The following is a 12,639-nucleotide window of genomic DNA, read 5'->3' as shown; positions in this document are numbered from 1 at the left end:
GCCCCAGGATAGACAGAGACAGGTGTAGTATGGGGGATGGAGTCCGGTGCAAGTTGTGGGTTTAGAAATAGCCCTCCTGCCGGCAGACTGAGGGTGCCACTGCTTTGAAAATGGAGGATGGCCAAGCGTGGTGGTGTCCGCCCTTAACTCCAGCTCTTGGGAGGCCGAGACAGGTGGATCTCTATGAGTTCGAGATCAGCCAGATCTACATAGTGAGTTCCGGGTCGGCTAGGGCCACATGAGATTCCGCCACACAAAGAAACCGCAACAACAAAAAACAGCAGCCAGTGGGATGGCTCAGGCCAGCTTAGGCCAGTGCGATGGTTCAGGCCAGTGGGATGGATGGCTCAGGGCTGTAAAACCTCCACAGGTGCACTGTGCACGTGTCTACCCTCAACACATACACCAACACAAGGTAATAAAGGCCAGCCTGGGCTACAAATACTGTTAGCACCAAGGCAGAAAAGCATCCACAAATTAAAATTCGAGGCTGGATGTGACTCACTGGCGGAGCACTGGTACCTGCAGCATGGAAAATGAAACATTTTTAAAAACTTTATGGACATGAGTGTTTTGCATGTCTGTAGTAATGAATCCTCTGGTACCAGAGTTACAAATGATTGTGAGTTGCTATTGCATACTGGGAATTGACTCTGGGTCCTCTGCAAGAAGAGCTAGTGCTCTTAACTGCTGGCCATCTCTACAGCCCCAAAACTCCATTTTAAAAAACACATTACTTACTTGTGTGGGGGTGCACACCTGCCACGGCACATGTCATTTGGAGGAAGAGTTGCCAAGTCAGTTCTCTTCTACTATATGGGTTTGGGGAGTGCTCAGGTTTGGCCAAAAGCATCTTTACATGCTGCTATATCTCCTGTGAGCCCCAAAACAAATTTTTGAAAAAGCAAGAAGTCTACTGAAGGGAGAGGGAACTGAAAGATGGGAACTGCTGGATGAAACCCAGAGCTGAACACCAATGCCAGAGGCCTTGGCTCCAACTCTGTCTGGCTTCTACCCTAGCCCAAGTATTGCTCCAAAAGAAAGGGTTCCCACATCAAGGACACAAGGTGGAGCAGGGAAACTGGGGACCTTTTCAGCTCAGCAGCTCACAGCAGGGCGGCAGGGAGGGACAGAGAGCTGTCTTGCCCTCTATAGGCACCCTCCTATCAGTGACACCAACTGCTTAGCCCCATGTTTGTTTGTTTTGTTTTTTGTAGACTAACAAAGCAGTCCTTGTTTGGATTTTCAAGTCATTTTATTAGTCCAACCATATAAAAAAAGATTCTGTAACCACATCTCTCTGCCAACCCACTTTCTTCTAAAAAGCAGCAGAGAGGAACATGGGGATGGACCCTCCTCCCCAGGAGCATTTTACAAACCATGAAGACAACACAAAAGTAGCAACAGTAATAGGGGCAAACAGAATCACAACACAACGGTGAGCAGAGGCTGCCATATACGAAGTTTAGGAGTTGGGGGGCAGAATAGGAAACAGGTCCACCCTCCTCCTTAGCTTCAACTCCATCAGTGTCTTCTCTTTCCATATGCAGGGAACATGGCAAGCGGGGCAGGACATAGCAGATGGCCTTTGTCACCATGGAGTGCTGGGCACTGAGATTCCACCCAAAGGGGCCACACCCAAGCTTACTTTCCTCGCACCCATATGACGACTGGGCGTATGGGCTAGCTGGAAAGAGGTAAAGAGAAGCCGAGGGAGCTCCTGACCAGGCCCCAGTCTCATTACTGGCGGGGGAATGCTACCGAAATAAAAACAAACGAAGCCTAGTTGCTGGATCCCCAGGCCCAGATGATAAAAAGGGTGAGGCAGAAAAGTTCAGGTTCTTTTAGTTTTCAGTACCATGGCTTTGAGGATCCTGCTCCACACCCACCCCCCAAAGCCACAGCTGGCCTCACTTGGATCCTTCCATCCGGGAAGGAATGAGGTATAAGGGCTTCATGCCTTCCCAAACTTTCCCGAGGCAGAGGAAACGGGGTGGGGAGGGGGCACCAAGAGCTGAAGATCAGCACTATCACAATGTGCAGCACAATAGGCGGGAAGGGGTTAATGTCTCCAGCCCAGACTTCCGGGGAGCCCAGACTTCAAATATTCTGGTCAGACCGACCACATATCCCAACTTTTGGCAAAAACACGGTCACTGGGCGAAAAGCACAAGAGAAGCCGAGAAGAAACCAGTGTCTTTGGTGTGAGGAAGAGGTCTTCTCGGCTGCAGTCTTGACCCCCAAGACAAGCAGTTCTGCTTCTTCAAGGTATTTGGTGTTTCTGAGAAGAGACTAAGAGTGGGTCCAGGGGAAGCAAAGGGAAAGACAGAGAGGAATCCCTTTTGTTTCCGGAACCCACAGAAGGGACTACATCTCTGTGAGCGAAGAAACCTTGAACACGTGACTCCGACAGCTACAGCTGTAGCTCTGGAGCTACATAGGCATCATAGGCACCGGTGTTAGGGTCATCTGTCATCTGCGCCACACAGGACATCCTTGCCATCTGGAACTTCCTCCGCTAGACTCTAGGAATGGCTCTGCTTGGCAGGACTTCAGCTTCCTGGCTCTCCGAAGGTATCAATGCACAAGTTCCCAGAAAAACAAAAAAACAAAACAAAAAACGAGCAACCTAGGCTCTTCTGCCTGCTCGCCTCGCTTCTGCTTCCAGGAACCACGTATTTCTGCTCGTGTGGATGGGAAGCCAGTGGAAAACGAGCGAGAACCACATAACTACTCTGTAAGAGCACAATGAGAAATGTGCACTCTTCTGGGCCACCCCACTGGAGTCATCCATCGTTAGCAGCCACCAACTGCCCCATGCCCTCTCGGATGTAGACAGACTGGATCTCCTTGGTTTTGAGGCAGAGGTCACACGCCCAGACTGCAGAGGCTTCAGTGGTTAGCAGCCCATAGGCACTCTCCGTCATGCCAGTGCACTCGCGGTGAAACCACTTCTGGCAGGAGGCCTCACACAGGATGGCATCCTGGTCATCGTTCACCTCACTCCGACAGGCACCACAAGGGTACACCAGGCCCGGGGGAGGCTGGGGCCCCGAGCCTCCACCTGCCTTGCCTGGGGGTGCGAGGCTGTTGGCATCTGGAGTACCCCCACCTCGACCGCTACTGCTGGGGGGGAAACTAGGCTGGTTCCCATTAACAGCAGCAGCTGGGGAGCCTGAGTGAGGCTCCTGGGGGAAAGCGGTGGGAGCAGGTGGATTCAAGGGCTTTCCCCCATCCTCACCACCAGGGCCAGGAAAACCAGGGTCTGGACCAGGGAAGGGACTCGCGTTAGGAGGCAGGCTGGGGAGTCCCTGACCTGGTCTCTGAAGGGAAGGACCAAAAGGTGCCCCTGGTTGGGCAAAGCGTTGGGGGAGAGGAGGAGGACCCAGATCCCCTCTAGGAGGCTGTCCCATGGTGGGTGAGATCATGGGACCAAATCCCCCCACTGGGCCCGGCATCATCTGCCCTCCAGGTGGACTAAAGTTTTGGCCCAGAGACTGGTTGAAGGGTTGACTGGGAAAGTTCATGTTGCCTGGGGGTGGATAGCCCGGGCCCTGAGGAGGCATATTAAAAGCTGGGCCCATAGGGTTAGGAGGGAAAGGAGGGGGCTGTCGACGAAGTGGCTGGGGACCCCCTCCTCCTCCAGTGCCATAGCCTGGGGGTACCTGGCCTGCCATGCCCCCCTGTACGCGAAAGCCTCCAAAGGGCACAGGACTGCCAAGGAATGGAGGGCCTGCACCCCCCACCTTAGGGGCTCCGAAGTCATCCTCAAAAGGGTTAGAAGCAACCAGATGATCCACCATGGGAGTCGGGGGTGGTGCAAACTCTGTCAGATGTGAGTATGCAGGACCCTAATGAAAACAGGGGAAGATGTTATGAGACACAGAACCAAGCTGGGAGAGCCCCACAAACATAATACACTCTTTGAAGACTGACACAGCTCAGATCCAAAACCGTGACTGGCCTTAGAACATAACATGACAGAGGCGAAGGCGGAGCCCACAGTGCAATAGTACTGTTAATAAAAAACAAAACAAAAACCCAGCAGATAGGGCTGGAGCATGAGCTCACTGGTTAAGAGCATGAGTTTCAGTCCCAGCACCCACGTTAGAGGGCTCAAAGGTCTGCGACTCCAGAGGTGTAACATCTTTGGCTTCTTCTAGCACTTGCACTCACATGGACATAGAGACCCATATGCATACATATAATTAAACATAATAAAATAATTTAACATAAAAATTCAGATAAAAATCATACCAAAACCCAGGGCTGACCCCAAAGCAGTTAATTAACCCTGCTTCCCCACCCCTATCAACAGTATCTTATATAACCCAGGCAGCATTCAAGTTCCGCTTATAGCTGAAGATAACCTTGAAATCCTCATTATTTCCAACCTCCTGCCTCGTTCTCTGGAGTACTGGGACAGATATGAACCACTATGTCTTATTTATGAAGTGCTGGGGCTAGAACGCAGGGCTTTGTGCAAGCTAGCCAGGCAAACTACTGAATATTTAACTTTTTAAGTCTCCTATTTTCTCAACTTTTCTAATAGGAACAACTATTAAAGCACCGTAGCATCATTATGGCCCCGAGGGAAGACTCAGCAAGCTGAGCCTGGTGAGACATGCCAGCAATGCCAGCACTTCGGAGCGCGATGCAGACGGGCTAAGAGATCAAAGCCAAGCTGGGTACCCTGTCTCAAAATAGTGAGAGTACAAGCTGCAGAAATGGCTCACGGGTTTAAGAGCGCTGCTCTTGCAGAAGCCCTGGGCTCTGTTCCCAGCACCGACGTGGCTGCTCACAACTGACAACTACCTGTACCTCCAGTTCTGGGGACTCTGACCCTCTCTTCTGGCCCGTGGGGGCACCTAGCACTCATCCTTGGGTCCCCAGCACTGCAGAAAACCAGTATGGTGATGCACATCAGTAATCTCACCACTTTAGAAGCGAAAGCAGAAGAATCACAGATTCAAAGTCATCCTTGGCTACGCAGCAAATATAAAGTCAGTTTGGGATACTGTCTCAAAAAGGAAGAAAGTGAAAGGAGAAAGGGGAGGCTGGGCTAAATGCTGCCACAGAACTAGGACCCGAGAGGAAACGGAGAGAACAGAATTCCTATTTTTTCTCACCACCACTCCCTTCCCCTGGAGGACAGCACAAGAGCAAAGCCAGGCAGACAGACAAAGCAGGGGGAGGGGGGGTTTCTAGGAATACTCCCACCATGAATTCCCATTTACCTGAGTGTTGGACTTTCTTCGTTTCTTTTCGGGGCTCTTCATTTGCAGACCTGGAGGAGCAGCAATAGGCAGACAGAGGCAAGTTTTCCTGAGGTTCTGCTCTCTCCTTCCGCCTAGCTACTTTCCAGATTCTAACTTCCAAGTACACTTACTTATTTAAGAAACAGGAGTGAAGTATGAAAAATGACTAGCATGACTACACTCTCAGCTACATCCTACATCTTCCTTGAAATCAAAGATACCCGGCTCCAAAACCTGAAGTGATCTGTGACACCTGCCCCCAACCACTAACCCTCCAGCCCCTGGACAACCTCCCCAGCCCCAACCCTTCGATCTGAGGGTCCAGGGTTCTGGGCCTCGCCAGCCCCCGCCCCTCTCTGCGCTCTCACCGGCCTTGCCCTGCTTCCTCCCGGTGCTGGGCGGCGCGGGGGGCGGTGCGGGGCCGCTGCCTCCCTCCAGCTTGTCCGGTGGGGGCGGCGCCGAGGCGGCCATGGATTAGGGGACCCGAGTCAGCGTCGGCGGGGGATGGAAGCGTCCTCAGGCCGCACCATCGCCCGGAGAGGAGTCAGGGGCAGCGCAGCACCCCCGAGCTGCAGCAAACCCTAGACACGCCGTGAGGGAGTCGCAGAGCCAGAGCACCAACTGCACGCCTGCTCCAGACTCACCGCCCGCCCACGGCCACAGCAACCGGAACCGGAACTCCAATGGGTCACCACCACCGAACGCAGCAGGGAGGGGAAGATGGGAAGGGCCCAGACGCCGCACCCAACAAGGCTGGGTCTTGCCACGCCACTCCTCTGAAGTGCGGCGAAGGCCGCCCGAGCCGGCCCCGCAGCTGCGTGGGGTGCACCACTATAGACAAGCGGGCGCGCGGGTTCCCCATGGACCTGGGGGCGGTCCGGGCACGCCCTTCCCTCCCGCAAACCAATCGCCTTTCAGATACGTCCCTACCGCGCAGCCTCACTGGCCTCCAAATTCCCGCAGACTCCAGTTCCCGCGGACAGGGGCTGGCTTTGAGCCTAATCGACCTAGCCCAGGTGGGGTCCGTCGCCACCTCCCACTGACGGTCCCCATTCAATCAGACTTTCTAGAGGTGTTGAGAAACCGAGGTAGAAGAAATACGGACTTTAATGAAGGCTATTTCCCTTTGGTATAAGATATCCAAACCAAAAATAGGCGACGGCCAAGACAGAAAATCAGTCTTAACCCACCCCTTGTTCACAGGGCCTACAGGTGAGCTTCCAAGGCTTTCATGGGTCTGGCCTGCAAGCAGAAGGTAGTAGGATCTGAAATAAGCTTTCACATCATGACCTCACAACACTGTTTAACCAAACTTCTGCCCAGGTCTCTTGAGGAAGAAGAAAAACGAATCGTGTCCTAGTTATTTTTACGTCAGAGAGAGTAAAATTCCAACAGGTGTGTTAAAAAAAAAAAAAAAAAAAAAAAAGTTTGGAAAACTTAACGAGGTGATATATAAATGTGATCTGATCGACTATCATAATTTGTGCTCAAATGCAACAGAAACAAAACCAGGAAAATAAATCTACAGCCCTAAAATGTATGTTAACAACAACAACAAAAATATTGCAGTTCCAGAACTACAAATGGTATTGGGGATTGTCCACTGCTTCGGTCTCAATGCCTCTGCAAAACCCACCTTGAGATTAACTGTACACATGCTGGAGGCACATGTCAGTCATAGACACCCATCCCAAAAGTGGGAAACTGGATGGGGTTGCAGGAAGAAGGGCTATGCTTTGGCTGTAGACTATAACACACATGCAAACGTGGCAGGGGCAGACTTAAGAAATGTATAGACCCCTTGGAGGAGAGGGATCAAAGCCAGGAGACACTGAGCAAGGCAGGGGTCCAATCCTGCTCCTCCTCCCTCCCCCAGCAGGAGGGGGCTCTGAGGCTATCTCTCTCTTTGGTTTTTGGAGTCAGGGCCTCTCTAAAAATAGCTCTGGCTGTCCTGGAACTCACTCTGTTGTAGACCAGCCTGGCCTCACAAATTCTGGTCTCTGCCTCCTGAGTGCTGTGATTAAAGGCATGTGCCACCAAGCCCGGCTTGGGGCACTCTCTTAAGGGCTGCACAACCAAAAGGCAGAGGAGATAGCTGCCACTCCTGCCCCCATTCTTCCCAAACACAAAGAGGGGTGCTGAGCATGACAGGGTTCCAGAAGCCAAGGTGTCAGCAACCCCTATCCACATTGAAGGGCCTGAGAACTCTGCAGAGAGTATCTACAGACCTAGGAGACAGTCAAAGGCACAAAGTTGTAAGGGGATGCACAGGGAATAGGATGTTAGAGGGATCTGGGGTACCCTGAAGATCAGGGGGAAACCAGAGGTATGATTATTTCCCTTCCCACAAAGGGCAATTGCTCCACTGGGCCCATGGCCGCAGCGCATTTTCCATAGTAAGAACCTACCCTTTGAGGGAAAGGGCATCAGGTTGGCACAGACAAGGCCCAGGCAAGGGGCCACTCTGTACATTAATACTTTGGTGAACGTTAGGCAGAAGCAGGATGCTACCCCAGGTTCCTAACTAAAACCTCTCTCAGGTGGGCACTAAACCCAGTGTCCACACTGCTTCCAGCTCCCACCCAAGGCCAGCCCCACAGAGCAGAGGTCCCAGGAGTTAGAGAACACGGTAGAAAGGGATGGAGACTGAGGATCACGCTTTCCGATCCACAGGTTGCTGTAGACACAGTTCGCTGCCCGCGGAGATGATGGGCAAGTGATTGTCCATGTGGTAGCTAATGAGGTGGCTGACACTCTCAAAACGGTGATCCTTTGTACGAACCTGCGAAGGTGGGAAATAAGAGGATCAGTTCGAGTGAAGAATTCAGTAAGACCTTAGCCCCCAAGACTAAGGAAGGGCGAGGATATATTCACACACAGGGAAGTCAGTGAACTCAGAATGGGAAGCTGATAAACAGAGAAACTTGTGACTTGAAGGAACTGGCATATCTCAATGGAGGATACCACAGTGCAAAAACAGTGTGGGAAGGAGGCTGAGAAAAGAAAAGAAACCGAAGTTGTATGGAGGAGGAGTAAGGCAGGTCAGATTTTTAAAGAGAAGAAAAAACACTGAGTTTGAAGCTAAAAGCTAGAGACTCCTGACTCCTCTCAAGAGGAAATTTGGGGTCCCTACCCCATAACCATCTGATGTTGAGCATCACTGCCTTTCCGGGGTCACTTCCTCACTTGGCAAAAGGAGCACAGATCAGGTGAGTACTTTCTAGGTCTGGTATTGGTAGGCTTAAGGTCTGGTCAGAACTGTGAAGAACACAGCTCAGAGCCAGCAGAGTGGTGGTGGCTCACGCCTTTAATCCCAACATCAGGAGGCAGAGGCAGGCTGATGTCTGTGAGTTTGAGGCCAGCCTGGTTTACAGAGTGAGTTCCAGGAAAGCTACGGCTGTTACATAAAGAGAGAAATTCTGTCTAGAAAAATCAAAATAGAAAAGAAACACAGCTCAGACTCAAGACTCCTTAAGGGAAGGAACCTTAAACCACTGCCAGCAGATACCAAGTATCTAGAAGAGCAAAGGAGGCCCATGGAAAGCCTCTAGCAAAGAAAAGTCTAGAAAGCAATAAGGAGCCAGGTGGTGGTAGATTACGCCTTTAATCGAAGCACTTGGCAGGCAGATATCTGTGAGTTTGAGGCCAGCCTGGTCTATAGAGGACAGGCTCCAAAGCTACAGAGAAACCCTGTCTCAAAAAAAAAAAAAAAAAAAAGGCAGCAATAAGGAGAGGAAAAGGTACCTTTTTCTTTCTACTGCCTGCTACATACACCTCTGCCACTTACCACACCTTCAGGATCCACCAGAAGCAGGTGCTTGGGCTGCCCGCTCTGCAGGCCAGTGAGGACATATTGGCCAGGTGTGGTTGTGCTCTCTCGAACCAGGAAGTCACCATTGAGCTGCAGCAGTGCTTCAGCCTCCCGCCGGCTCAGCTTCCCATGGAACCAGGACTCCCCCTGGAGCTGCTCAGCCATGGACATGGTCTGAGGAGGTGGAGGTACCCGAAGGGCATCTTCAAAGGGCTCTAAGGGTGTAGAAAGATGGCTAGGAGAACTGGCCCAAAATACACCTGAGACTCAGACTCTAGGCAGTCAGTGGGTAAGGACAGGTGGAAAAGAAGAATAAAGGGAGGCGGGGCTACAAGAGACTCACTCACTCATGTCAAAGAGGTCTCGGGGTGCACTGCCATTAACAGAAGGATTGGGAGGCCCAGCCCCACCCCCAGCTTGCCGGGCCTTGTCTAGATTCTGGATATTGACATAGGAAGGGTCATCGAAGAGTTCTCTGCCTGTTAAGGAAAGACACAAGACTATGTCAATCCCAGCCATGTCCTCTGTACCCATCTCTGTCCCAGTCAGCAAATTGTTCCGACCTGGGCAAGGTGGTGGAGGCAGCATCTGTTTACGAACTTCAGGGTCTCCTGCAGCATGTTGCCCTATAGGCTGTAAGAAAAATCAGGTGAGATCAAGGCCCTAGCCAGCCAGCCACCCAGACCCTGGACTGGAGGTCTCCATCCTCAAAGCTTACCAGTGTAGCTCCCAAGTGGCTGGACATCTGAGCAGTGGGCAGAGTGGGTCGGGAAGCCCCTTCTCGAAGCCTCATGTCTACCACCCCACCAAGAGGGGGTTCCTTCCCTGGGAAGTCATTATAGTACTGATGGTCAGGTGGCTCTTCTTCCTCCTCATCCCAAGCTGAGCCATCAAAGCCAGCCATCCTGAGAAGAGAAAGATGGAGTGAGGTGGGTGTAAATATGTGGTGGCCAAGAGACCCAAGAAGGGACGAGAACAGTGATCACATACTAGGCATATACTATGTGGGTCACACCTGAGGATTGGTGCTATAACCCTGTAAGGCTGGTATTGCTTCCAAGATTTTAAAAATAAAAATCAGGGTTGGAGAGATTTGCACAAAGTATCTCAACTGAAAGGAGGTAGAATTGAGAGGTTTTATTTGGTTTTAAACCAAAAACTTACTTTTGACAGCTATAGTATTTCCTAAGAAGGGTGGAAGCACTATCCAAAAAAGGGATATTCACAAAATCCCCGATGTCACAGTATTTCTTGAAACTTGGGGGGGGGGGGCAAAAAACATAGGAATCTCAGGTAAAAGAGATGCTAGGGCTTGGGAAACAGCTCAGAGTTCAGATTACCAGAACCCATATACAAGCCAGGCCACCTGTACAAGAATGGTGGCCACCTATAACCCCAGCACTCTGGAGGCAGAGACAAGTTGCCCTAGCTATATCTGGTAAGCTCCAGGTCACCGAAAGATCTTGACCTTCAATAAACAAAGTGTGATGCAATAGAGGAAGACATCTGTTATCAACTTCAGACCGCTCTATAAGCATACGCATGTGGGTACACTTGCACACACACAACACATGCAAACACATATACACATATAGAAAAAAAAGAAAATATTTTCTCAATCTACATTATTTCTTTCTTCTTTCTTTTTTTCTTTTTGAGACAGGGTTTCTCTAAGTAGTAGCCCTGGCAATCCTGGAACTCATTTTGTAGACCAGGCTGGCCTCAAACTTGGGCATCCGCCTGCCTCTGCCTCCTGAGTGCTGGGATTAAAGGCGTGTGCCACCACCGCCTGGCTAAAATCTAAATTCGTAATAACTTTCAGAGGCAGGAAAGAACAGAACAATGAATGGGGGGAGTGTGGTAAAGAGGACCCAGGTTTGGTTCCCAGAGCTCACGTGGCAGTTCACAACCACATTTAATTCCAGATCCAGGGATCCAATGCCCTCTTTGGCTTCCACAAGCACTATATACACTTACATACATGCAGTAAAACACACATACACATAAAAATAATCTTTAAGGGGAAAAAAGTATTTAACAACACAGGGATAAACCAGGCAGTGGTGGTACACGCCTTTTGTCCCAGTACTTGGGAGGCAGAGACAGGTGGATTTCTGTGAGTTCCAGGCCAGCCTGGTCTACAGAGAGGTTCCAGAATAGTCAGGGCTGTTACACAGATAAACCCTGTCTCAAAAAACCATAAAATGATAATAAAAAACCACACAGGGATAGGCTAAAAATGAGGAACCTGAGCCAGAGTCCATCCACTAAGAAAGGCAAGTTAGTGGGAGGTGCTGGAATATAACCCCACCCTAGGCAAACAAAAGGAAGAAACTGCCCCTGCAGTAGGCATGGCCCTCATCAGACTTTCCTGCTGGGCCACTGGAGACCTAACACAGTAGGAAGAAGGAGGCAGGGTCACTCAAGCATGGGAAGAGAAAACTACTCCCAACCCCAGCCTAAGGCTCCGGAGCTGCCTCACACTCTTTACCCCAGCTCACCTGTCATGGGGGGTGACCAGCTTAGGTGGATTCCTGAGATACTGTTTGAAGCGTAACTCAAAGGCCTGACCGATGGTGCTGATGACATCCTGAGCAAGCCCTTCAGGACACTCCAGGATATGGCAGGCTGGGGGCACAGTAGAAACTGCCAGTGAGCTCTGAGGTAGGGTGTTGGAAGCACATATTGAAGGAGCCGCCCAAGCCCAATCCTCAGCAGGATAGTCCCATCAAGTGTAACTGATAAGAGTAGGGGAAAGTGATCCCACTTACTTCTCAGATAACTGGCCCTACCCAGTGTTGCTCACAAGCCTCACCTCTCTGATTTACGGGATCTTTGGCAACATAGGCAACATACTCAGCTGTGTCCTAGAGGATAGATTCAGAAGAGACCAGTTAGCTAAATTCTATAACTCCATCTTATCTGACCCCTAAGACTGTCCATTTCAGATAATCCCACAATCCTCTCTCTCCCTCACGGGTTTTTGGAAAAGCATTTCTCTGGCTGTCCTGAAACTCAGAGAGTGCTGGAATTAAAGGCGTGTGCCACCACACCCATCCTCTAGTCAGTACCACCACCTTCTTTTTTTTTGGTTAGCCAGTATCATCTTAACCCCTAGTCTCTCATTCCCCATCCCATCTTTTCTCTGTTCCCCAACTCACCGGATCCCCACCAGACGCGAATGAGATAGACTGCATGTGATGGTTGGCAATGATCTGATGAGGACAGGGGACGCAGAAGGAAGGGAATGGTAAACGTCAGGCAGCCTCAGGGTTCAGTGTGTACCCTCACCCCAGCTTAGAGCCTTAGAGCCCCAGTCTCATTCTCTTGGCTTCTATTCCTACATTCTCCTAATTTCGTTCTATTGGGGAGGGGGTACAGGGGTGCGGGGTCTTGCTGTATAGTTGGAATTCAAACACCCCCCTCTGCCTCCCGAGTCCTGGGATTAAATTTGTCACTATACCCAACCCCTCTAATTTGTCCCTCCTCTACTCTGCAGTTGCTCATGAGGACTCCAGGGTTCTGGCCTCCAGATTCCCCCTTGGTCCTCCCATAACTACCCAGATCCCT

The 12,639-nt window shown here is 50.9% G+C and overlaps 2 protein-coding genes across 7 annotated transcripts in view; both read right to left on the bottom strand.

Moving 5' to 3' along the window:
- Positions 1 to 1,233: 1,233 nt before the first annotated feature.
- Positions 1,234 to 6,090, bottom strand: Pygo2 (pygopus family PHD finger 2). 3 transcript variants are annotated; one of them, XM_051199540.1, is made up of 3 exons: positions 5,627 to 6,090; positions 5,238 to 5,287; positions 1,234 to 3,851 (listed from the first exon to the last, which is right to left on the bottom strand). In XM_051199540.1, the coding sequence occupies exons 1-3, from the start codon at positions 5,727 to 5,729 to the stop codon at positions 2,787 to 2,789; spliced, it is 1,218 nt and encodes a 405-aa protein (XP_051055497.1). In that variant the 5' UTR covers positions 5,730 to 6,090; the 3' UTR covers positions 1,234 to 2,786. The 3 variants fall into 3 exon arrangements, with proteins under 3 accessions (XP_051055497.1, XP_051055498.1, XP_051055499.1); XM_051199541.1 differs by having other exon boundaries at positions 5,903 to 6,090; XM_051199542.1 differs by lacking the exon at positions 5,627 to 6,090 and adding an exon at positions 5,390 to 5,520.
- Positions 6,091 to 6,347: 257 nt separating this feature from the next.
- Shc1 (SHC adaptor protein 1) overlaps positions 6,348 to 12,639 on the bottom strand; it is a 34,839-nt gene continuing 28,547 nt past the window's right edge. For 3 of the 4 annotated variants that reach the window (XM_051199531.1, XM_051199532.1, XM_051199529.1), the window contains 8 exons: positions 12,231 to 12,284; positions 11,885 to 11,936; positions 11,571 to 11,697; positions 9,788 to 9,974; positions 9,633 to 9,702; positions 9,417 to 9,548; positions 9,046 to 9,284; positions 6,348 to 8,040 (listed from right to left, as the gene is read on the bottom strand). In XM_051199531.1, the coding sequence (XP_051055488.1) occupies positions 7,912 to 8,040; positions 9,046 to 9,284; positions 9,417 to 9,548; positions 9,633 to 9,702; positions 9,788 to 9,974; positions 11,571 to 11,697; positions 11,885 to 11,936; positions 12,231 to 12,284 (990 nt within the window). In that variant the 3' untranslated portion in view covers positions 6,348 to 7,911. The remainder of the gene's footprint in view (positions 8,041 to 9,045; positions 9,285 to 9,416; positions 9,549 to 9,632; positions 9,703 to 9,787; positions 9,975 to 11,570; positions 11,698 to 11,884; positions 11,937 to 12,230; positions 12,285 to 12,639) is intronic. The other variant, XM_051199530.1, reaches the window with a different exon arrangement.

The sequence above is a fragment of the Phodopus roborovskii genome, unplaced genomic scaffold (assembly GCF_943737965.1).
Source record: "Phodopus roborovskii unplaced genomic scaffold, PHOROB, whole genome shotgun sequence".
In the NCBI taxonomy this organism is placed as follows: domain Eukaryota; kingdom Metazoa; phylum Chordata; class Mammalia; order Rodentia; family Cricetidae; genus Phodopus; species Phodopus roborovskii.
The sequence above is the reverse complement of the archived record's forward strand: the minus strand, read 5'-3'. Positions and strand labels throughout refer to the sequence as shown.